The sequence below is a fragment of the Miniopterus schreibersii genome, assembly GCF_964146895.1.
Source record: "Miniopterus schreibersii genome assembly, chromosome: X".
NCBI lineage: Eukaryota > Metazoa > Chordata > Mammalia > Chiroptera > Miniopteridae > Miniopterus > Miniopterus schreibersii.
Window position 1 is genome coordinate 81121726 of NC_138104.1, and position 25647 is coordinate 81147372.

The 25647-nt window shown below is 36.8% G+C and overlaps 1 protein-coding gene across 2 annotated transcripts in view; it reads left to right on the forward strand.

The window, feature by feature from the left end:
* MED14 (mediator complex subunit 14) overlaps positions 1-25647 on the forward strand; it is a 62770-nt gene that overhangs the window by 21836 nt on the left and 15287 nt on the right. For both annotated transcript variants that reach the window (XM_081124860.1, XM_081124861.1), the window contains exons 11-22: positions 2192-2317; positions 4197-4275; positions 8539-8698; positions 10014-10208; positions 10591-10725; positions 13739-13815; positions 19628-19788; positions 19880-20026; positions 20938-21029; positions 21959-22111; positions 22384-22653; positions 24570-24710. In XM_081124860.1, coding sequence (XP_080980986.1) covers positions 2192-2317; positions 4197-4275; positions 8539-8698; positions 10014-10208; positions 10591-10725; positions 13739-13815; positions 19628-19788; positions 19880-20026; positions 20938-21029; positions 21959-22111; positions 22384-22653; positions 24570-24710 — 1736 coding nt within the window. The remainder of the gene's footprint in view (positions 1-2191; positions 2318-4196; positions 4276-8538; positions 8699-10013; positions 10209-10590; positions 10726-13738; positions 13816-19627; positions 19789-19879; positions 20027-20937; positions 21030-21958; positions 22112-22383; positions 22654-24569; positions 24711-25647) is intronic.

Genomic DNA, 25647 nt, shown 5'->3' on the forward strand with positions numbered 1-25647 from the left:
GGTATCAAGGTCAGTTCAGAAGCTGTGAACCACACACAGCCATTCCTAATCATGCCTCGTTGCTTGTCTTCAGTTTTCATACTTTATGTTACTGTCTAATTGATGCATTTCTCATGTTGTCCTCAATAAATACATAGGGAGAAACAAAAGAGGAAATATGTATATATATTCCTGCTGCAGGAAAAAGTAGTATATAGTCCTGTCATTTTTGCACAGCCTTTAATTCTCCCTTCTATATTTTATTCACAAGTTTCTCCAGTTTTGGATAACTTAACACCTGCTGCTATTAAATGCTGAGGGCCTTATATATCTTATTTTATGGACATTGGTGGTCATAAAATAATGTTCAGAGATATACATCAAAATATTTTCTGTCTTTTGGACTGTGTTGCGTATTCTACTTTGATGCCCTATCTTTTCAAGAATACTCAATTTTATAATTAGATTGAAATCATAATTGTTATCCCAATTGTCAGAACTAGTTTTACTCCAGTGCTACACTTTAAAAATGTTTTTGCTTTAAGGAATACATCTCTACCCCATTAGGAATTATAACAGTACAGATAAGTTTTTAAAATCAGCAACCCTGCTTCAAATCTGTAAGTACTTTTTATTATATTAACATAGTCATTTCAGCAAAACATGAACTAATTTTTCACACTGCTCTGAATTACAAAATGTTGTAAAAGAAATTCCTGTTTGTCCCTTTTGTTCTGTTCTTTGTTGTTGTTTTTTGTTTGCTTTTAGGTGAGAGTTCTGCTGGATCTGCATGTTAAACATTTGTCTACAGATACATGTATCAGATATACTTGAAAGCAGTTTGTTTTCATCTGACTAAATATGTCTCCTTCAATTTTTTTGCTTTATTAATTTGTTTGATAATTTGTATAGATAGTACCAATGGTAACTTCACTCATTTTAATTATTGCAAATTCATAATAAAGTTTTGGTTTGTCTCTTTGACTCATAAAGGAGTAAAAGATAACGCACATTGTTGAGCACTTGGCTTTTTAAATCACCTTTACAGACTTGTCACTTTCTCCTAAGGGCCCATGGCATGCACAGCAAGATGTTATTGTCCTTGTTAAAAAATAGCACAGACAGGTCACACCTGGCGAAAGGCTGGGCCTACATCACCGCTCTCCTTACTGCCTGCCTTTCTTCTGTGTTGTAGCTTTAGAAGGATGTGGTGACCAAAAGAGCATATATTCCTTATACAGCTCTTCAATCTGATCAGCACTTGGTGCGCTTTCAATGCTTTGCTCCTTTACTTTGTTATGCCAACTTGGGGTATTAAGGGAAAAGTTAATTGGGCCTGGTGGAAATACTGTGAAACTCTAGAACAAGTATATTGGCAGCTTTGGGAATTTGTGTATAGTAGTTGCCTATGTTCTTATTTTATCTGTAACTTGAAAATGTAGTACATAAATAATGAAAAAAGTTTTCCTGTATAGTCAATAATGTTCACTAGTCCTCAAGTGTTTTTTTCACACACTTGGGCCCTAATTGCCAGAAAACCTTGCTTTATGAAGAGTGGCATTGAGAATATTTAGGCCACAGATGAAACTTCTTTGGTTTACCAAACAACTGATTCTTTTCCCACTATATCAAAAAGAAAATCCTTAAAAGTTAACTTATTGGTAATTACTGAGTGAAAGTAAAATTAGAACCCAGCTCTCCAATGAGGCTAAATTTTCACTAGCTATTCTAACGGTGGTTTTTTGTTTTTTAAATATATCTTTATTGATTTCAGAGAGAGGAAGGGAGAGGGAGAGAGAGAGAAACATCAATGATGAGTCATTGATTGGCTGCCTCCTGCACGCCCCCTACTGGGGGTTGAGCCCACAACCTGGGCATGTGCCCTGACTGGGAATCAAACCTCAGTTTTCTGGATCCTAGGTCAATGCTCAACCGCTGAGCCACGCCCGGCCGGACTCTAATGGTTTTTAAGGCATCTTGGAACTTTTTTGCCATAGTGTCTGAGACGGGCATGTTTGTTTGCAGTCGCCTTGAAGATTGCATTCTTCCTTTTGAGCTCCTAATTGACTTACTATATTCCAGTTTTGCAAAAATCGTGTTTTTCTTCTAATGGTCAGGATTATTCAATAGTTGATTTGTTTTAGTCACTGAGGAATACTTTTTTTGAGAAATACTCAGATAGAAATATAATTCTTAATTCTTAACTGTTCAGCTTCCATAGAGACTGCACTTCCAGCTCTTGTTGTTCCCATCTTGGAGCCCTGTGGTAATTCGGAGTGTCTGCACATTTTTGTAGATTTGCATTCTGGAATGTTCCAATTGATGCTTTATGGACTTGGTAAGTTACTAAATGGTATGGTCATTCAGTATAAGGAAAAATATTTTTAACAAAAGCAAAATTTAAATTGTCTGCCATTAGGTATTAAGAAGACTGGCATAAGCAGTGTGGAGAGTAGATTTGGAAGGAGTAACTTGCTGACATCTGTTCCTGGGGGCCTATTTTAACTCTACTTTGGATTTTCTAGTACAAGAACTTAAACTTCCCAGTATGAAATACATTCATGTTGCTTCTCTTAAGTAAAAGTAATAACGTTGATGGCTGGTGTTTTTTAGATAAACAATTTTACCACTAATAGTTGGATGACATGGAGATGGCTACAAGGGAATCTCATGTCATTCATGGCTAAAGAACATATTTAATGACCATATAAACATGTAAGATAACTTAGGGTACAGAATCCTAGAGGAAAAGATTTTTTTCTGGCTTAAATACAGTAGAAATGGAAGTTTGGTTTCTTACATGTTCTGTTACTGAGTTGACGTTCTGAAATGGTGAAATACTAGGAACTTAGTGTTTCGTATTGCTAATGGAACATTGTTCTTGAATATTTTAGCACATTTGCCATTTGAAATTAATATTAAGCTAGATAGACTGATGAAAATAACAGGTTATCTAGTTATATTGTATGGCTATAAAGATAGATTTTTCTATGAACTGCTCGTGGAGTACTGGCCGCATTACTTTGAATCACGTCACATTTATGATGGCTAAATGAGCGACACATTTATGAATTACCTTTTAACTGTGGTTCCAGACCAACCAGGCAATTGTTTGTTTGTAAAAACTTTTTATTTAACTGTTTTCTTGATTATTCACACAGTACATACTCATAAATAAAAACGTAAACACGTAAAAATGAGAGAAGAAGCAAAAAATAGTTACTCTTGGCAATCATTGTTATTTTAGGGTATGTATACTTATCTTAGTCATCTCAGGTACCATAACAAAGAACCACGGTGGGTGCCTTAAACAACAGAAATTTATTTTCACATAGTTCTGGAGGTTGGAAGTCTGAAAGCAAGTTGCCAGCATGGTTGAGTTATGGTCAGGACTCTCTTCCTGGCTTGTACACTTTGGCGTTCTCACTGTGTCCTCACATGGCAGGAAAAGGGAGAGAGCAAACTCTCTGGCCTTTCTTATAAGGGCACTAATCCCATCATGAGGCCCCCAACCTCACTGCCTTATCTAAACCTAATTATTTCCTGAAGGCCCTACCTCTTAAATACCATCACATTAGGAGTTTGGGCTTCCACATGTGAATTGGGGAGGGGGCAGAGAGAGGAATACAATTCAGTCCATGGCAGTGCTTTTTAAATTTTTTTTCTTTAGTTGAAATCATTTTATATTTTGCTTTTAGCTCAACGTTCTATTATTAGCATTATCTAGTGTCATTAAAAACTCTAAGTGACATTTAGCATGCTAATCTTCAGCCAGCAGCTCTTGCTTATGCTAGAGACCATTTGTGTTTAATAAGTATTATAATGGAATTGTATAATTTTTATAATTTTTAAAGTTCTAAGTCTAGTAATACTATGAACTTTAAATACATATAAGTTAAAAATATCAATTGACTAGACTAAGAGTTTTGGGAACTAAAATATAGGCAAAAAATTAATTCATGTATTTGTTATTTATTCTTCCTGCAAGTATACATTTGCTATTAATTAGTTGTCTTAACTATAACTCTTCCTGAATATTAAGAGGGAAAACAAATTAGGTTAATTTATGCCTAATGATGCATTTAGTTAGTTGTTTATTTTAACTCAAAAATAACACTACTTTTTGCCTAAAACAATAATTTCACTTAAGTTTTGGGCTACCTAGATATTTTGTGTCTTGTGTAAGCAATTAATTAATAAAGTGCCTTATTTTATAGACCAGGCCACTTTGGATGACATGGAGAAGTCTGTGAATGATGATGTGAAACGGATTATTCCTTGGATTCAACAACTTAAGTAAGCTTATTTATTTAGCTCAAGACTAAAAATGGAAACTTATTTTGACAAGATATATTTTCTCCATCATTACTCTTGATCCGTCCTTAATGTTTATGACTTGAAACTTGAGCACCTTTTGGTACTTAGAATCTAAATTCTCTTGGAATAGGTCCAAGATGGCAGTGCTTCGTATCAAATTCCCCTCTAGAGCAAATACAGGTATGAAGGGCATGACACTGAACTTTCATTCCTTGCCACATTTTCACTTGTACAAGTACTCTACACAATAAATTTTATTGTATCTAGTGTTCTCTGCAGTAGTGTCTTACTTGTTCTTATCCAGGATAATCTTCATGGTGTGAATCTACCAGCTGACACTTTCAAAATAATCATTTCTGCTTCTCTAATACTGTCATTCAATTTGTTTCAAAATCGTGTGAATGCTTCATACTGTGAAACTAAATGAAATTGAAAATGGAGCTAGAGATGATTCTGTGAGGTTTCACTACCACTCTAGTACACAAAAGTACCATTATAGCAACTCTAACAAACTTTCTTAAAATTAATAAAATAAAATTCCAAGAGACAAAAATAAATTTTAGAGATCAAAACTGAAGCTGGCAAATGGAGAAGGGGCAGGACCTATTGATTTTGTGATCTTCTAGCCTACTCTTCCTCCCTTTGCAAGTTTTAGTTTGTAAATATTTGAAAATTTTTATATCAAGTCATTTTTTTCCATTAACAGGACATTCTTTTAAATGCCAATAGATAAGTAATATTATGTAAGCCTTTTTTTTTTTTTTTTTTTTTTTACATGAGACTTTTGAACAGATGTTTAGTTTACCTGTATGTGAAAAATGATAGTCATTACTCTGGTTAACAATTTGTAAAATTTTTGTGGTTTAGCATTTTTTTTTTTGGATGCATTTTGGCTAAACAAGCAAGATTTAAATAATTAAATACTTAATAATTCAAATTTTGCATCACTTGAGATTGTTTACCTGGCATTTCCAGCCAGCAGAAATATAACCTAAAACCAGAAAGCTAAGTCCCAAAATCCTTAAACTCACATAATTATAAGAAAGATTCCCTGGGCCTGGCTGGGTGACTCAGTTGGTTGAGCGTTGTCCTGTGTACCAAAAGATTGCAGGTTTGATTCCCAGTCAGGGCACATACCTAGGTTGTGGGTTCGATCCCAGTTGGCATGTGCATGGGAGGCAACTGATGTGTCTGTCTCTCTCCCTCTCTTCCCCTCCCCCCCTTCCTGTTTCTAAAATCAATAAAAACATATTCTCGGGTGAAGATTAAAAAAAAAAGAAAGGTCCCCTGGTTGTCAGCTATTATAGTGCTTCTCAAACGATCTTTGATGAATAACCAGTTCATCACTAATTTATCATGGGACATTAATGTTTTTGAAATAACTATTGAGGTATAATTTGCGTATCATAAAAGTCACCCATTTTAAGTGTACAATTCAATGACTTGTAATAAATTTACTGAGTTTTACAACCATAACCACAATCCACTTTTAGAACATTTTTATCACCTCAGAAAGGTGCTCATTTACAGTTAATCCCCATTGCCAGCCTCAGCCCCAGGCAAGTATGAACCTACTTTTTGTTTCTGTAGATTTTCCTTTTCTGGACATTTCATATACATGAAATCACAAAGTATGTGGTCGTTTATAACTGGATTCTTTCACTTAGCATAATGTTTCAGAGTTCATGTTGGAGTGCGTAGCTGTACTTCATTCCTGTTTATGGCTGAATAGTATTTCATTGTATGGACAGACCACATTTTGTTTATCCATTCATCAATTGATGGACATTTGGGTTTGTTTCCACTTTTTGGCTATTATAATTAATGTTGCTATGAATATTTGCGTGCAAGTCTATGTGCAGACTTACATTTTCATTCTACTAGGAGTGAATTGCTGTGTCATACAGTAAATTTATGTTTCACTTTTTAAAGAAACTGCCAAACTAGTTACCAAAGTAGTTGTGCCACTTTACAGTTGCATCAGAAGTGTCTGAGGGCTAGTTTTCTACATTCTTGCTAACACTTGTTACTGTCTTTGACTGGAGCTATCCTAATGAGTTTGATGAGGTTTCTCACTGAGGTTTTAATTTACATTTCCCTAATGACTAATTATGTTGAGCATCTGTTCATGTGATTACTTTTTTTAATAATATGCAATGAAAACAAATTTTAGGAAAAAGAAATGAAAAAAATGTACAAACTATAAGCCCCAATTTTTTTATTATTAGAATTAACAGACATAATCAGAAAAAAACAGTATAAGAAAAAAAAATTCAAAATCTATGCATGTTTTTCATGGAAAGTACATATATTGACAGTTAATGTAGAAAAATCACGCTTATGCTTAAATTGTTCCACAAAGTCATAACAAAACAAAAAAATTAAGAGTAAAATAACAATTTCATATACGTTTTGAAAAGAAATCTTTTATTTATAGTTTATATTTATATTGTATTTATGATATCTTGTATTTAGAATTATTTTTTAAATTTATCTTTATTGTTGAAAGTATTACAGATATCCCCTTTTTTACCCCTTTGACACACCCCCCAGGCCTTCACCGAACTATTGTCTGTGTCCATGGGTTAAGCTTATGTGCATATAAGTTCTTTGGTTAACCTCTTCCCACCCCCACAAATGAGCTTGTTTCTTGTTTGTTTTGTTTTGTTGATCCTCACCCGAGGATATTTTTTCCATTGTTTTTTAGAGAGTGGAAGGGAGGGAGGGAGAGAGAGAAACATGATTGAGAGAGACACATCGGATTTGTTGCCTCCCACATGTGCCCCAGCCAGAGTCTGGGGTGCCCTTGACCTGGAATCGAACCTGATACTCTAACCACTGAGCCACACTGACCAGGGCTCCTGTTTGTTAATTTATCTAATCTAGGTTGGATTGATGATAATGCTAATTATAGGAGATAAGGTGTATCTTACGTTTTTCTTTTAATAACCTACATAGTAGAGATACCAGTCTCACAAAGGTATGTTGATGGGACTGGAAATAGAAATCTTTAAGCAATTTTAACAAGTTCAGTATGTTCATTTTTAGCTTTTATCCAAAATGAAACAACTATTGGTATATTTTCAGTATTTATCTTGATTCTTTTATTAGTAGCCAGTTCTTACAATTGGTCCTATGACGTTACAGTTAAATTTAAATCTTTCAGTGAAAAAAATGGTTTCCAGACTTTATACATTTAATGTCATATATTATAACATGGTTTTACTGCACAACTAGTACAGTTTGTACCACATGCAGCTCACCACACAAATGCATCAGCAACCGAACTGGTCTATACCCTGTTCAGCAAGGCAACCCTACTGATGTGAGCTTGGATGTATGGCATTATTATGTTGCTGTGAAAAATTTCTAAATCCATATACTTATTTTCTGTAGTTATATCATTGTGGATCAGTGAGAGTCTATGAACTCTCTTTTTCATATATCCCTTTTTCACATATTATATGGTGTCCTAACCTCAAAGATAGATAAATAAAAGGAGTACTATAAAAAGCATTCAAGTGAAATCTGGTGGCTTAACTGAGAGAGAGGAGGGAAAGAAGGTGATTAATATTTACTGGCACCTGATAGGTGTACCCATCACTTCACATACATAGTAAAAAAAGTGGGATTATATACCTCCAGTGATACCAGAAAAATGAGGTACTTTTATACTTATTTATTGTTTATTCTGTTTGTTTTATAAACACTTCGGGCATTTTTAAAAAATGTGTTTTTATTGATTTTAGTGGGGGGAGAAACATGGAGGTGAGAAACATCGATAGGTTGCCTCCTGCATGCACCCTGACTGGGAAACTAACTGGTGATCTTTCAGTGCATGGGACAACACTCAACCAACTGAACCATACTGGCCAGGGCACTTCAGGAATTTTATAAAGGATGACAAAATTAGTTTGTGCTCTCTTATAAACCACAGGAAATCTTTCATCCTCTATAGTAAACTGATATAGTGTCTCTTCCTTAATACTAGTTAAATCTACCTTATAACTAATCAAAATCATTTACATAGCAGTTTAACTCCTTAAACTAAAACTAGAACTAACACACAACACTGGAAAAATGATTCACCATTATGGTCGTGTGTTCTTTTACTATTTCAGTTAAACTTTAAATTAATTGGTTTTTATAGTGGCCTTCAATAATCTATTTATAAATCAGTAGCATGCAGTTAATCAGAAAATTCTATGATTTTATGATGTGGATTACCTTTTTTAAATTAAGGTTTTGGCTTGGACAACAGCGTTGCAAACAATCTATAAAACATCTGCCTACAATAAGCACTGAAACATTGCAGCTGTCCAATTACTCAACTCATCCTATTGGAAAACTTTCTAAGAATAAGCTGTTCATTAAACTTACTCGTCTTCCACAGTACTACATTGTAAGTATGCGAAGTGGTGATTTGGGTTATCGATTTCAGTAATTCTGTCAGTATCTTGAATGATTTATTGTTTAATTTGCAAATGTATTTTATTGGATAGCTGACTTTTGTATAGTGCTTCTCAACCCAGGAGAGGAAGGAACAATGGTAGGAATGGGAGAGAGGGGAAAATTCTCTCTCTAAGAAATTACATAATGATCAGACGGGGTTAGGGGATATAAGATACGCCCCCATTCCTCACCCTAGGATCTTTCCTATAGTGAAGCCTAGTTTCTGCTTGGAATGAGGCATCATCTTTGTATAAGAAGAAAAAATTTGAAAGCAATTACTGTGAAGGTTTGGAGATGTTTTGGTGTCAGATAAATTTGCTTGGTTTTAATCAAATGTTGACTGGTATAATGCAGCCTTTTAATATGGGCTGGCTGGAGGAGCTTTGTTTTCTAATCCTTAATTGATTAAAGGTATATATATCCACTATATTGGTTGCACATACCTTTCAGGGCATAGTAAGATCCTTTCTTATCCCTTTTTCACTCTTTCTAGCTGTTTTCCTGTTAGTTTCTTTGAGGTCTTTGAATTGCTTAAAATTTTCAAAAATTTGAAATATGAACTTACCCTAAATACATTTTCCTGCTTGTAGAAATTTCTGTGTACACCAAGTAGATACTTCTGGCTAAGAATCTAATGTGTTTGAAAAACTTAATTCAGGGTTGTTGGTTGAAGGTAATGGGAGTGAATTTTTTTAAAGCTTTTGAGCTGTACTTTTGAAAGACATCTTTAAAAAGTGCCCTGTGGCTTTCTGCCTCCACTGCTGCCATGAATCCCATGAAAAAGCTTGCGGCAAAGGGGAGCGGGAGCAAAAAAAAGCAGGTTCTGAAGTTTACCCTTGAGAGATAGTTGTCATTTGCTCTGCCATAGTAGTGGAATTCTTAGGATGTTTTAATGGTTAAGGGAGACAGCAGGGCAGTTTGAAATAGGTAACATTTTACAGAATTCTAGCAGACCTTCTGGACTTAAGCATAAAATTTTTTTCAATTTATAAGCTAAGGTATGAATATCAAGAATACCTAATGCGCATAATCTAAATGTTCCATTTGCTGTAGTTTATGGTTTTTACTATTGTTCTTTAGTCTGATCTATCTTTTGGAAAATAAATTATATATTTACTAGGAATACTTATTTTGACATCACAGTTGATTTGTTTAAAGAGAAAAAGATACCATTAGATTTATAATTCTGAGCCCTATTTGATATGAGGAAAACATCCAACACCTATTATTTCTCTGAATCTCATTTCTGATTTGGGCCTTTTTAGGTTGTAGAGATGTTAGAGGTTCCCAATAAACCCACACAGCTGTCATACAAGTACTACTTCATGTCTGTGAGTGCTGGGGAGCGTGAAGACAGCCCTGTCATGGCACTCCTGCTGCAGCAGTTCAAGGACAACGTCCAGGAATTGATCTTACGTACAAAAACCGGGAAACAGCCTAGAACCAGCACCAAGCGCAAGGTATGATAACGTGGAAATGAGCACGAGAATTTGTGTAACTTCGTTGTAGTTTTAAACTGTTTTTTAATATGGGAAAGAATTAGATAATGGTTTTTAAAAGACTGGGCAGCAATAAGGTTTAAGTAACAATTGTCTACATTTTCTTGAAAATGCTTCTCTTTTCATTAATAATTAATTTTCCACCATTTTCCACAAGAGAGCTTGTTAAATACACAGTATTTACTACTAAATTTCTCTTGTTTAGGCCAATATTTGCTCAATAAATATTTGTTGAATGAGTAAGATTTTTACTTAACCTTGAGCTTTGTTATAATAGTTTAACTGCCTTAAGTAATTGTATCACATGTACTTTTTACTTTTTTACTCTGTTCTTAAATTCTAGTTGTCTGATGATTTATGTCCAGTAGAACCTAAGAAAACCAAACGATCAGGAGAAATGTGTGCCTTCAATAAAATTCTAGCTCACTTTGTTGCTGTGTGTGATACAAATATGCCATTTGTAGGACTTCAGTTGGAGGTAATTTTTGGAACAATTTTGGGTACTCTAAATGAAAGAGTAATTTTTAAAATGCTTTGCTAAAGCTACATAGATTCCATTAGGAGAATCAGAACGACTGTCACCTTGTTCATTTTGGGAGGGGTGGGGTTGAAATAATAGCATCTCATGGTAATAACATGTAAAACGATTTAAATTATTTCCTCTCTCTGATTCCAAATTGTGGGCCTTCTGCTCTTTATGGAAATAGAAAGTAAATTCTTCCCACTTTTAAGAGAAGAAAGGACAACTTTTGAGAATTAACATCTTGCATACCTCTTAGCAGTAGCATTATTTAACTCTGTTAGACATAGTTAGTTGATAAAGGAAAGGTGTGGCTTATTTTTGAGTTGGCGAAGCCATACATATTGCTTACACACTAATAAAATTGGGTTCCTTTCGCCTGGCCAGTGTGGCTCAGTGGTTGAGCATCGACCTATGGACCTGGAGGTCACAGTTCGATTCCTGGTCAAGGCACATGCCTGGGGTTCAGGCTTGATCCCCAGTGGGGGGCATGTAGGAGGCAGCCTATCAATAATTCTCTCTCATCACTGATATTTCTCTCTTTCTCTCTCCCTCTGCCTTCCTCTCTCTGAAATCAATAAAAATATATTTTTTTAAAAATTGAGTTCCTTTCTGAGAAGCAGGTCAGAAAGAATACTAAACTGAATTTACTTTAGTCACATGAAAGATGCAATAGACTTATGCAGAGTTAGTGTTTTTCAAGAATACACAGTTGTGATAATCCAGCATGACCCCCAAACATGAAAGTAAAGGGGGAGAGAACAGACAGAACCTGCATTTTTCAAAAAGGGCTTTAGACAAGAATCTGCAACCGTTAAAAGTGATGTGCTAAAACCTTAATTATTTCACTCTAGTTTAAAGTTTTACTTTTTGTAAGACTTCTTCCCTGTGTAAATTATTGTGAATGAGATCTGGAAATGTGAAAGTGGATTATTTCAGTTGCCCTGATGATGTAGTCTCAAGACTTTTGGAAAACACTTCCATGCTTTAGAGCAGGAATTGGCAAACTTTTATGTAAAGGGCCAGATAGTATATATTTTAGGCGTGTGGGGCAGTGGTCTCATGCGACAGATACTCAAATCTATTGTGTAGTGTGAACCAGCCATAGTTGATATTTAAACAAATGAGCGTGGCTATGTTAAATAACACTTATTTATAAAAATAGGCAGTGGGCTGGATTTGACCATGAGCTGTTGTATGCTGACCGCTGCTTTATAGGGCTTTGGGATCTGAAGGTGGGGGATCAGGTATGATATTGTGAGGAGCATCAATAACCCAGAGAACTCCAAGCCCCGAAGCAGGCACCTAAAATAGATAATCCAGTCTTCAGTGTCCCAGCTCCTAGAGCTGTGAGCTTGATGAATGTCCTCGTATCTGGATACTGGCCATAGCTCCTAAACTGTACAGTCCATGTCCATGCTTCCCATCTGCTTGACTGTGTTCTTGGGCTTTTTCATTGTGTACTTTTGCAGTAGGAAGGGAGGCTACATGGTGCCCAGGAGCAATGTAATGCAATTGTTTCCTCTTTCCCTGCCTGGTCTCTCTCCCCCTACCCACCGGCTAGAAATTTTAGAAACCTGTGTCTTTGTAGTGCCCACATAGACTAACACCTATAGATATATGTCCTCCCTGTCCCCCTTCTCTTCACTCCTATACCTATTGCACACATAAGACATGAGCTCTATTAAACTCAGTCAAGCTCTTAAAAACTTACCTACTTTTCTTCTCTTAATGAAAAAGACATATTAAAGACAAAAGCAAGCACATTTTCTGCTTAAAGCAATTTGTACTGAGATGTGAATAACTAAATGTAATATTATCAGGGATGTTTATTTCTCTGATCCATAGAATAAAGGCAAGATTTTTTCAGCCCTCCTACGCTTTGATTCCTTTTGAATCTGAACCCCTACTGCCTATTTGGTCAGGGGTTCTTTTTCTTTTTTTCCAATCCTCACCCAAGGATATTTTTACATTGCTTTTTAGAGAGTGGAAGGGAGAGAGAAACATCGATGTGAGAGAGGCACATCAATTGGTTGCCTCCTGCACGCACCCCAGTTGGGGCCGGGGATCGAGCCTGCAGCCAAGGTACATGCCTTTGGCCGGAATTGAACCTGGGACCCTTCATTCCACAGGCTGACACTCTAACCGCTAAGCCAAACCAGCTAGGGCAGGGGTTCATTTTCTAAACCTCTGTCCTTCCCAGGCCAAAAGAGCAGGGTTCAGTCAAATACTTAGGGCTGCCTTAAATCATTTCTGGAACAAGGTAGATATAAATAGTCTGCCATATAAGACCTGGGAATATCTGCCAAAGGCAAACATTTGGTAGATCAGATGACTTTCTGGGTACGTAAATAACCTGTGGTTCCACTGACAGGGTCTCAGGCACTATCCCTGCATTCATCTTTTTAACGCACTTTCTGAACCCTTCAATTGGGAAAAAGACCTCATTTAGGTAAATGCATAAATTGGAAATCTTTTCTTCTTGGGTTTCACAGGAAATAGTTTGTTAAAAATAAAAATGTATTCTAGAAAAGTCCTGAACTAAAAAAATATTGTTTGTAATTACAAGTGAGGTATGACTATCATTCAAACAGTGTTTCAAACAAACATAATTGAATTATACAAGTAAATCAGTCTTATTTTACAATTGTATCATTTGGAACCACCAGAATAGATTATGGATTGCTTTTGGCTCGCTACAAAAATTAGATCAGTCTCCCGAATTTTGAAGATTTGTCACCTATGGAGGTGTTTTTTAACTAGAAGCTCTAGGTCGTCTTTAAGTTTCACTGAACTTAATATAGTTCCCAGAAAATCAAATGATGCAGACAGTACTCATGCCTAATGTGTTGTAACTTTGGGAAAGACTGGCCCTAGAAGAGATGCCAGGGGAGTAAGCAGTAGTACTTAGAAAAGGTGGTTTCCTTTGTAAAATTGGTGATCTGATATAACTGTGCTTTTCTCCTTCTAGTTGTCCAATCTGGAGATTCCACACCAAGGAGTGCAAATGGAAGGTGATGGCTTCAGCCATGCAATTCGCTTATTGAAGTAAGTCCCTGTCATGTGTGCCACTTGGTGCCACACATTGCAGCCACACTATCAGAATTGCTCCTCTCCTTTCATAAGACAGCATAAAGCATGTTCAGAACCTGTGGATGTCACCAATTTCTGCATAAAATTACTAAGGTCTGGGGGAGGATTCTCTTTCACCTGCTGAGGGACAGTCCAGCACAACTTGGTATTTTAGGTTGTCTTTCCTCTTCATTTCATTCATTCAACAGATATTTCCTGAGTGTGACTATGTGTCAGGATTGAATTCTGGTGGAGCCCTTCATTATGCTCTGGGTTCACCTAGCAGGGGGATCTGGGCTAGTGCAGAAGTCAGGAAAGGTAGCTCTGAGGAAGTACCAGTTGTGCTCTGACTGCAGGAGAGGTGAGAGTTAGAAGAAAGGGGGCAAGGGTGGGAGTAGGTGGTCCTAACCAGAAGGGATAACTGCTTTTGTGAAGGCTTGGAGACAAGAGAGCTCAGCATCCTGGAACTGAAAGAAGTTCAGCGTGGCAGGAGTTGGGAGAGAGGAATATGGAGATGTGAGCAGGAGGGGGTCAGGTCACGTGGGCTTTGTAAGTGTCCTTAAGGAATTTAGACTTTATCCTAATGGCAGTAAGAAGCCATCAGATGATTTTAAACAGAAACTGACATCATTACATAGGTGTGGTTTTTTTGTTTTTTTTTGTTGTTGTTGTTTTAAATATATCTTTATTGATTTCAGAAAGAGGAAAGGAGAGGGAGAGAGATAGAAACATCAATGATGAGAGAGTCATTGATCGAGCCCGCAACCTGGGCATGTGCCCTCAACCACTGAGCCACGCCCGGCCGGGCCATAGGTGTTTTTGAAAGCTCACCATGAAGCAATATGGAGAATAAGTTGGAGAGAAATAAGACTGAACTAGTGAAACCAGTTGTTGAAATGGTTCACATGAGAGTTGTTGATAGCTTGGACTAGGGAAGGTTCTACAGGGACTTAGGGGATGAAGTATTGTTTTGAAAAATATGTTTTTATTGATTTTAGAGAGAGAGGCAGGGAGAGGGATAGAGTGATAGAAACATCGATGAGAGAAACATTGATTGGCCGCCTCCTGCATGCCTCCCACTGGGGATCGAGCCCACAACCCGAGCATGTGTCCTGACCGGGAATCAAACCAGCGACCTGTTGTTTCATGGGTCGACGCTCAACTGCTGAGCCATGCCGGCTTGGCAGGGTATGAAATGTTTTAAGTGTCGGTGATTGGATTGATGTTGAAGGTGAGAAAGAGGAGAAGGTAGCAAAGATGACTCTTAGATTTATCTTGGGCAAATGATAGATGATTGTGGTGTTTTCTGAGATAAGAGGCACTGAACATGTGAGTTTGAGGGGCTTTCCTAAGTTTGAGGTGCCTAGACATCCCTTTGGGCAGGCAGGGATGTGTCTCAAGCTCAGGTGACAGGTCTGGGTAGGACAGGTAGATGAGTCATCACCAAGGTAATAGTAATTGAGCTTGGATAGTAAATTAGGTCACCAGGAAAGAGTATACAGAGGGAGATGGGCAGAGGGCTTGGCTTGCTGCTAAACATAGAGGACAAGGGACCAAAGGATGCTTAGCAGGAAAGCTAATGCAGTGTGTGTGCTTCATAAGGTGACCAGGATTGACTTGCAAAGGTAGCCTGCCATTTAAGAGATCACCTTTTTTTTTTTTAAATATATATATTTTTATTTTTTAGAGAGAAAGAGAGAGAAACATCTATGTGAGAAATATCATTCGGTTGCCTCCCGTACACACCCTGACCTGGGATCAAACCCAGAATCTGGGTATGTGCCCTGACCGAGAATTGAACTGGCAACCTTGTGGTGCATGGGAAGACACTCAGCCAAGTGAGCCACACCAGCCAGGGCAAGAGATCGGCCTTTTTGGTGCAGAAAACATTTTCTTTTTTGGCATTTGTATTGTTTCTTAGATGTTGCTTAATAATATAAATCATATAAGCAATTTTTATTGGTTGAATTTCTCTATCTGAAAAGACCCAACAGCTCTGCAATTTTAGCCAGCAGGGTTGCTTGGGAATCAGTTTTTTTCTATGGAAGATGGGAAGGGCTAGCAAATGGCATACACTCCACCTGCATGTCATGGCACTTACTCTAGATAAAGCGTTGAAGAACTGGAATAGCTTCCCTTCCTGGCTATCTTAATGCCATCTCTACGAAATGTTGTTTTCAGGAGCAGAAGAGCTAGCCTTACAATGGAAATCAATAGGAAAATGTAGTACTTTTAATTTAATTGCTTTTTGGCTTTGAATTACTTATGCTTAAAATGCAGAGTATTTTTTTCTTTTCACTCTTCTTGGCAACTGCAGATAAGTAGGTGATGTTAACATTTGTGTACTATTTTTTTAGTTATGTTTTTCATATTTTGCAAGAGTTTAAAATATCTTATGCTCAGCATTTTTATGAAAGAAATATCAGTCCCCTTCTTGAACTCAAGAGAACTCAATACCCCTACCTAAAAAGGAAGCACTTCATTTTACAATAATTTTTAAGGAAGTCTTTATATCCTGGCTAATGTTTTCTATATTTAAAACATAAAAGGAGAATATATAGAAATGAATAAGTTAAAGGTAACTGTCTAGTACATGCTGTACATTATGAGGGTAGGATATAGAACTGAAAAAAAAAGTAAACAAGTGTCTAAACATGATTTTACTAAATAAAAATCCTGCATAGATCTAATTAGTATGTAATTACTCTAATGCATTTAATCTTCAGAAACTCTTCTTTTACAAAGCTTTTAGTCCTAGATATGTTTATATTAAATGGGAGTATAAGTTGATATTTCAAAGCTTTAAAATTAGCACATTTTTCTTCTCTTTGCTAAAAATCTGTTCTTGTTCAGCTTATCTCTGAAAATCTGTTGAGCTGGCCTCCTTAATGTATTTCTGAAAGTATCATGCCAAACACCTTAGATTGCTATGGTTCATGGACCTATTGCCTTGTGCAGATTGCAAAAGAGCCTTGAGCTTACAGCACAAATGACACAAGTCTCAAGAACAGCATGCTCATGGTGCCTAGTTTTGAGCTCTTGAGTAAACCTCCCACCCTCTCCTGAACTAACATTATAGTAATGGGCAATGGTGCTGGTCCTCTAGCCACATCCACAAGGTTTTTTCATCTCCTCCATTGTGTTTCTTTGCCTCTTACAACTTATGCAAGTAATACATAGACCCAGTTCTTTTTTGCAAGTTATGTGACTCAGCTTTTGTCAGTTGTGTTACTGAATTCTTCTGCATATGCAGGTGCAACCTTTATAAAACCCTCTTCCCTTTTCTTGTAGGCATAATTGTGCTTCTTTTTACCAGCACTTTCAGTGATTGCCTGCTTTTGCACCACAGGGACATAATGTGGTTACTGATGTTTGTAAAACCGCTCAGAATGAAACTGACACACAGCACATAATGGCCTAAAAGGAATAATGCTGATACACATCTGCCCTAGAAGACCAAAGCCTAGTTCCTAAATTTGTTCAATACTCAAATTATAGGAGAAAAATCAGTCAGAAGTAGCTGTTTAGATCGAAAAACCTTTTTGAGTTGGTAGAAATTTTCAGACAAGGTAAATCCATTGTCCTGGAAATGTCTTCCTCTGTTCTTAATTTTTGGCAAATATAGTAGTATGAATTTGTGACAATTTTGTCTGGTTTCCTTTTGGGGAACCTGTTGTTTTCTTTCCCTCACATGATCATTTGTGGAAGATTGAAGTTATAATTGTAGTTTACTTTATTCTCTTCATTAACATTTATAACCTTAAAAGCAATAAATATTTTCCAAGTTTCTTGAAGTAGAGCCAATTTGTGTCACAGATTAAGAAAGTGACATGGAATGTATTTTCAAAATAGTGTTCCTGAGAGCATAAATTGGAAGGAATCTTACTCTTACCTTAGTTCTTACTTGAAAATATGCTGGCTTCTGTGAAAGGTAGAGGCAGGCAAAAGTCCTCAGTATACCTATGACATTGAAAAGCATATATGTGCCCAGCCGGAGTGGCTCAGTTGGTTGAGCATCGTCCTGTGCACCAAAAGGTTGCCTGTTCGATTTTCTGTCAGGGCACACACCTGGGTTTCAGGTTCAATCCCCAGTCTGGGTGGATACGGAAGGCAGCCGATTGACAGTCCTCTTTCACATCAATGTCTCTTTCTCTCTCTCCCTCCCCCATCTCTCTCTCTTTCTCTCTCTCTTTCTCTCTCTCTCTCTCTCTCTCTCTCTCTCTCTCTCTCAGCGTGTCCTCAGGTGAGAATTAAAAAATAGGAAGAAGAAAGAAAAGCATATATGCAATGTGTGTGATTCCTATAATAACTACCCAAAATAAAATCTTTCTGGTGCTGATAAAAGACATATAGTATGGAAGATTGACTTTTGAAAAACTTAAAAAGCTATACATTTAAGAGGAGCTGTGATGAACTTTTAATTGAGAAAATTTCAGTACTATGTTAATTTTATTTTTATGCAGCCTGTATAGATTTCTTCCCCCCTACAAAGTTTATTTTTTACCATATGCAATTTCTCTTTTTTGCTTTCTTAAGTTGTTTATTCTAGGTCAGTGGTTCTCAACCCCAGGGGAGTTTTGCCCTCTAGGAGACATTTGGCAATGTTTGGAGATATTTTTGGTTATCATTAACTGAGAAGAGGGGGTAGAGGTGCTCCTGGCATCTGGTAGGTAGAGACCAGGGCTGCATTGGACAGCCCTCAAAATGTCAATATTGCCAAGATTGAAAAACCCTGTTCTAGGTGTTATATTCTGAATAAGAGACCTGAACCAAGATTCCATGTTTCCAGTTATATTTGTTGTTTTTTGCCTTAGTTATTGATAATCATACCAAGTCTGAAAATTAATCCACTTTCCCTATGAGTTAAAGGATAATGTATAGTTAAATAATATATTATCTCATTATTTCATCCATTACTGAAAAAACAGTTAAACTGTATTACTTCTCAATGTTTTATGACAAATAAGATAGTGATAAAGCTGCAGGAAAATGAATAGGTAGGTGTTGTAAGACACCAAAGCTAATACATTCCTCTTGTATGTGATATATGTAAGTGATAATAGGTATGCTAAATGAATTAATACATGTAAAGCTCATCACAATGAGTGTTGCCTTTACAGAGGGGGAAGAAAAGGGGGAATAATGAACCGTAATTTTGTCATGGCAGTCAGTGATCAAGACTTGGTTTACTTTGGGGAATTAACATATATGAATACCTGTTGTATCAGCCACCAGAAGCACTTTATATGTATTTTGGCATGTCTTAAAATCACTGACCATGAGATAATTCTTTATCTCCATTTCATAGTTGGGAAACTGAAATCCAGAGGGTTTAAATGTGGCTGAGTCAGAATTAAAATGCAGGTCCCTAACTCCAACGTCGTTGTTCTTTCTACTGTATCGTTCTGCCCTTAAAGAGTGATTTTACAAGTATTTTGTTCCTTAGTTTTTCCTTGAGGATGTTCTAAAATGATATTTTTTAGAAAGCCAATATCCTTGATTTTCATTTTGAAGAATTGTGGTCTTTTCTAATAACAAGATTAAGGATGGAAACAAACATCGCTTGTTAAAATGAGAGTCTTAACCTATGCTGAAGTAAATAGAAATGGGCTAACTGCTTTGAATTGCTATGAATTGCTATGAATTGCTTCCTTCTTTTATAGAAGGTGCCTAGTAGGGGAGTTTGAACTGAAGCTCTAATGTAAATACCTTTCCTGTCATTGTGGAGATTGTGCTTTTGTCTTTCTGTGATGTGAAGTATACTTCATATGCTGTCTTTCATCACCAGAATTCCTCCCTGTAAGGGTGTAAATGAGGAAACCCAGAAGGCTCTGGAACGCTCTCTCCTCGATTGCACTTTCCGATTGCAAGGTAGAAATAATCGCACGTGGGTGGCAGAGTTAGTGTTTGCAAATTGTCCGCTTAATGGCACTTCTACCAGGGAACAAGGTGAGGTGTTTCACATACTTTGTCTTTATATATTTCTGGATATTTTGTTTTTCATATTCATTGCTATTAACCTTCTTTCTTAATCCTGTAGGACCATCCCGGCATGTTTATCTAACATATGAAAACCTGTTGTCTGAACCCGTTGGTGGTAGAAAAGTGGTTGAGATGTTCCTTAATGACTGGAACAGCATTGCACGATTATATGAGTGTGTGTTGGAATTTGCACGTTCTCTACCAGGTACATGTGACAATCTTCACACACCCCCTCCTTTTTTATTTGAAGTAAAATATCCACATTGTAAAAAAATTTCAAAAGTATACCTGATGAAAAATGTTTCCCTTTTAACTTAGGCTTCAATTTCCTTCTCCCAGAGACGACCACTGTTAAATTTCTTAGGTATCCAGAAATTTTTACACACAGGTTTACCATATTATATTAATAGCTAATACTTACAGAGGGTTTACTATGTGCCATACAGTGTAATAAACAGTTTGCTTGTATTAACTCATTTACTCCCCATAATCACCCTCCCTTTGAGGTGGGTAAATTATTCATTTTACAAATGAAGAAAAGAAGTCACAGAGACTTAAGAAACTTATAAATAGTCACATAGCTAGTTAAATGGCATAGCTGGGATTGAAACCTCTAACCACTATACTACATTGCTTCAATATATCTCCACCCCTGCCCAGCCCCCTTTTGTAGAAATGGAAGTAGAAACTTAGTTTCTATTTATGCCCGCCCTTCCTTCCTTCCTTCCTTCCTTCCTTCCTTCCTTCCTTCCTTCCTTCCTTCCTTCCTTCCTTCCTTCCTTCCTTCCTTCCGTCCGTCCTTTTAATATATATTGATTTCAGAGAGAGGAAGGGAGAGGAGGAGAGAGAGAGAGAAACATCAATGATGAGTCATTGATCGGCTGCCTCCTGCACGTCCCCACTAGGAATCGAGCCGGCATCCTGGGCCTGTGCCCAGACCAGGAATCAAACCGCAGTCTCCTGGATCCTAGGTCGATGCTCACCCACTGAGCCACTAAATTACACGTTTAGAGACCTTTCCATCTAGGCATATAATATTGCCAAAATGCCCTGGTTTTCAAATATATATTTTTGCATATGTAATCTTAATCACCTTTTTGTTTCTATTCTACTTAGACATACCTGCTCATCTAAATATTTTCTCAGAAGTTCGTGTTTATAATTACCGAAAACTTATCTTGTGTTACGGAACCACCAAGGGAAGCTCAGTAAGTGTATGAATTAATTAAAACTGAACTACTTCTCATAAATCTTCTAAAAATCAAGAATTCAAAAATTATGAAAACTGATTTGAAATAATTGAGGGCTCAAGTAAAAATTAGGGATAAAATGGTAAATTTTTAAGTACTTTGTTGTACTATAATGTTTAACTCTTTAAAATTGAAAACAAAAATTATACCCTTTTTGATGGGGATATCATCTTGAGTTTTAGACAAGATAATGTATTTTTGGTATTTGCATTTTTTTCTTAACTGATTTCGAATCTACTTATCGATGTGATTGCTATGATGAAGTTTATGCCTGAGTGGTTTTGAACAGTGTGGCGTGTGTGTGCTTTTAGTCATGTGATAATGAACGTTGTTTGATCCCATCTTACTTTTGAAGGTATTCCCCATAATTCATAGTTTTTGTGTGGTTTTTTTCTACCTCATATGCAAAGCCCTAGTATGAAAACTCAGTTAGCTGGCTTCTTTCTGGACTTTCCACATCAAGTAGTATCAGAAATTACTTGAGTGTTTAAAAATCAGTTAACAAAGGCATCTGTGTTGGGGGTGGCTTCCTTTCCCTTTATGACAGTGTGCACCTAGAGGGTGATTCTTCTTCAGTTCAAGAGAAAAGTGAAAATTAGAAACACCAAATGACACTTTTTAAATAAAGTTTAATCAAAATGTTTTCTTTAGCGCCTTCTCTTTCTGTTTTATTTAGAAGTGGGCTATCTAACAGACATGCTTAGAGAATGTACTGGTACACAGTAATACCAAATACTTCTGGAATTTGAAGAGTCCAGTCCTATGAGTTGCTTTCAAAAAGATCTAATTTGGATGTTTGGAATTTTGCCTTAATGTTTAAACATTTTTTCAAATACTTGAATCTTTTACTTTCTCAGTTTCTGAAACGTGTATTCTCTTTGCTTTAGATTAGTATCCAGTGGAATTCCATACATCAGAAATTTCACATTTCTTTGGGAACTGTTGGTCCAAACTCAGGTTGCAGTAACTGTCACAATACCATTCTCCATCAGCTTCAAGAAATGTTCAACAAAACACCAAATGTGGTTCAGTTATTACAGGTAATTAAATTTATTTTCTCTTTAAAGATAAGATTCAGTCAGTGTTAGTGATGAGGGTGGGTGCCTTTGTCTTTCATATCTTGCACTTTTCTTGAAGAATTTTCTCTGATTCAAAATGGACAGAGTGATCTAGTTTGTATTCTCTTCAAGGGAAACTTTTATGGAATATGTCAGAAGGACATTGTCTCTTTTATGATGGTTATCCATTCAAAATTCCGAGGTTTTAGCATTATACAGAAACAGGCTGCTCTCACTGTGTTTGTTCCTTATAGGTACTGTTTGATACTCAGGCTCCATTAAATGCCATCAACAAACTCCCCACTGTGCCGATGTTGGGCTTGACCCAGAGAACCAACACTGCCTACCAGTGCTTCTCCATTCTGCCACAGTCGTCCACCCACATCAGACTGGCCTTCAGGAACATGTACTGCATTGATATATACTGCCGGAGTCGAGGCGTTGTGGCAATACGGGATGGTGCCTATAGTCTTTTTGATAATAGCAAGTTAGTTGAAGGATTTTATCCTGCACCAGGACTAAAGGTAACAAAGTTACAGTATGAATAAATATAATATGATCTCTCAAACAATTCTTTTGAGGGGGAAATAATGGGGAAAAGCAACAAATTTATGTTGCTTTTCCCCAGTTTAATAAGTAGCCATGTTAATGTATTATCTCTGCCACTTTAGTCTGAAGGAGCTAGAAGTTCTAATAAAGTGTTGTGCTACGTATGAGATGATAAAATGTCTTTTTCTTTATTTTCTTAATCTGATGAGCAAAGTGGAAGATACTGAAGAGAGTCCTATTTACTATTTGGAACTTTAAAAGTAGTTTTTATCATTGATTATTGAGTAGATTTGATTCATCAGTGGAACTATGATGCTCTTTTAAAATGTAGGGTCTGGACCTCAATCCCTGGAGATGCTGGTATAATAGCTCAGCGGCTTATAATTAGAATCAAATAGTTCCAAATGGCTTGTTTTTAAAATTAGTCCCCTGCAACTCTCTCTTGCCATTTTCCTGCTATGTTTTCATCTCTTACATAGCTGATTCTCTTGGTATTTATATCTTATCTCTAAATAGATGCTTACATTGCTATTTGTTGACTTCTTAGTTGCAGACGTTATCTGATTCTCACAATGAAGACGAGGATTTAACCCTGTTTTAATGCTTTCTTACATGTTCCTTCCTCATTCCAGGCTGCTGCTCACTAATACCTCCTTCCTTTTCTCCTATTCTTACAATACGGTTAGATAGCAATTTTGATTGGATAATTTTTCACCTTTATCCTTATTTCCAGAGGTGTCTGGTGTTGCCAGTTCCTACATGTCTTGGGGATCTGGATGGAAATAGCTTTGCTCCTTGGCTTTCCCCACTGCTTGCTTAGGACACAACTTCCTCACATTGTGTAGTTCGGTTACCACTCAGCCATCTGCTCTTCAGCCTCCAGAATTTATTGCTATTTTTTTCTTTCCCCCTTTTTTTTCTTGAGACTTACTGCTTTAAAAAAATTTTTTATAAGCGTTTCAGGTGGGGTATTGGGAGAAGATGAAATGTGTGTTGTGATTGTCATCTTTACAAATCAGACTATGTACTTTTAAAAGCTTTCTAGTGATTCTGATAAGCTTTTGATCTATATTTTTGAAGACTGGGAAGATAAAGAGTATTAAAAGAAAGAAAAGCTGTGCTTGACACAAATTCTGGTAGCCTTGCTTAGTTTTTGATGACATATCTTATAATTCTTCGTGGTTCACAATTAAGTCATATTAGATAAAAAAGGGAAAAGATGGGTTAGTTTCTTTATTCAGTTTTCCTCTCATATTTTCTATCTTAAAAAGTGAAAACTCTTGCCTTAGCCGGTTTGGCTCAGTGGTTAGAGCGTCGGCCCACAGACTGAAGGATCCCGGGTGCCATTCCGGCCAAGGGCATGTACTTCGGTTGCAGGCTCTGTCCCAGGCCCTGGTTGGGACACATGCGGGAGGCAACCAGTCGATGTGTCTCTCCCATTGATGTTTCTCTCTCTCTCTGTTCCTTCCACTCTCTCTAAAAAGCAATGAAAACAAAATATCCTCGGGTGAGGATTTTAAAAAAAAGGGGGGGGGGAACTCTAAGTAGGAAATTTTCCAAGATACAACTTTTGATATCCCGCCCCATTTTTGGTTCAGAAATTAATAAGAATATTTTGACCTATTAAGAAGTGCCAGAGTGTAATTCTTTATTTAGCTTTTTGCTTGCATAGTACTTAGTTGATATGATTTTTTTAACCTAGATATTAAAATTATCAATATCTCTTTCAGGTCGTTCTAGTGATAGTGATCATGTGTTAAACTTAATTTCAGAGCTAGACATAATATGTTTATTTCTGTTAAAATATTATAAACAATTTAAAATACCATGCTAAAGTTAGGTAAGATTTTATCTAAAAAGTTGTCTAAATTTTGCCTGTTTATATCCATAGACATTCCTGAATATGTTTGTTGACAGCAATCAGGATGCTCGAAGAAGGTCTGTAAATGAGGACGATAACCCCCCTTCTCCCATAGGAGGAGATATGATGGATTCTCTAATCTCACAACTCCAGCCACCGCCACAGCAGCAGGTAATGTGCAGCTGAAATTCCAAACGGCACATTTGTTTAACTTAACAGGTTCTACAGGTGTCTGGGCTGCTTTCTTGAAAGGCAAGGAGATCCTTGGGGGGCCCAAGATTCCCAGGAAATGTATGAAAAAATAGCGATAGAGGGTGATGAGAAGGGGGCTTCCAGAGATGGGAAGTGAATTGTACCAGAAATAGCATTAACCTCAGACTTATGCACTTAAAATGATGTCGGGTGATCACCCATGTAATCACAAAAGAGGTTGAACGAATGGCTAGTAAGCAGAGAAAAGCTGTTCAACGTCATTCAGCTTCACAGAAATACAAACTTAAAAGCACAGTGATATAATATTACATAGCCACAAAGTGGCTTTAAGAAAAAAATTGATAATTCTTGCCAACATTTGGTATTAGAAGCAACTGAAACTCTCATTTTTTACTGGAGGGTGTGTGAAATGGTACAGCTGCCTTGCAGTGGAGTTTAGCAGTATTCCAGAGGGATGATAAAGCTCAACATTATGCATATCTGTGATTCAGCGGTTCTACTCTTAGGTATATATGCGACAGAAATGCATCAAAAAACACAAGAACATTCATAGCATTATCCAAAAAATTATAAGCAATCCAAATATCCAGCAGCAATAGAATGGGCGAATAAATTGGGATATACTTGTACAATGGAATGCTCTACAGAAATGAGGAAGCAAACTATTGCTACATGCAACAGCATGACGAATTTTGCTGACATAAAGTTGAACAAAAGAAGCCAGATAACATGTATGTAATGAGTACATTTGGTATTTGTAGGAAATGCGAAACCAGGCGAAAACTAAACTTGAGTGATAGAAGTCAGAATAGTGCTAACCTTTGGGGCGGTGATAAAGATAAGGCGTGTAAGGGAGGCCTCTGGGGCTCTGGTAATGTTCTTCAGTATCTCGATC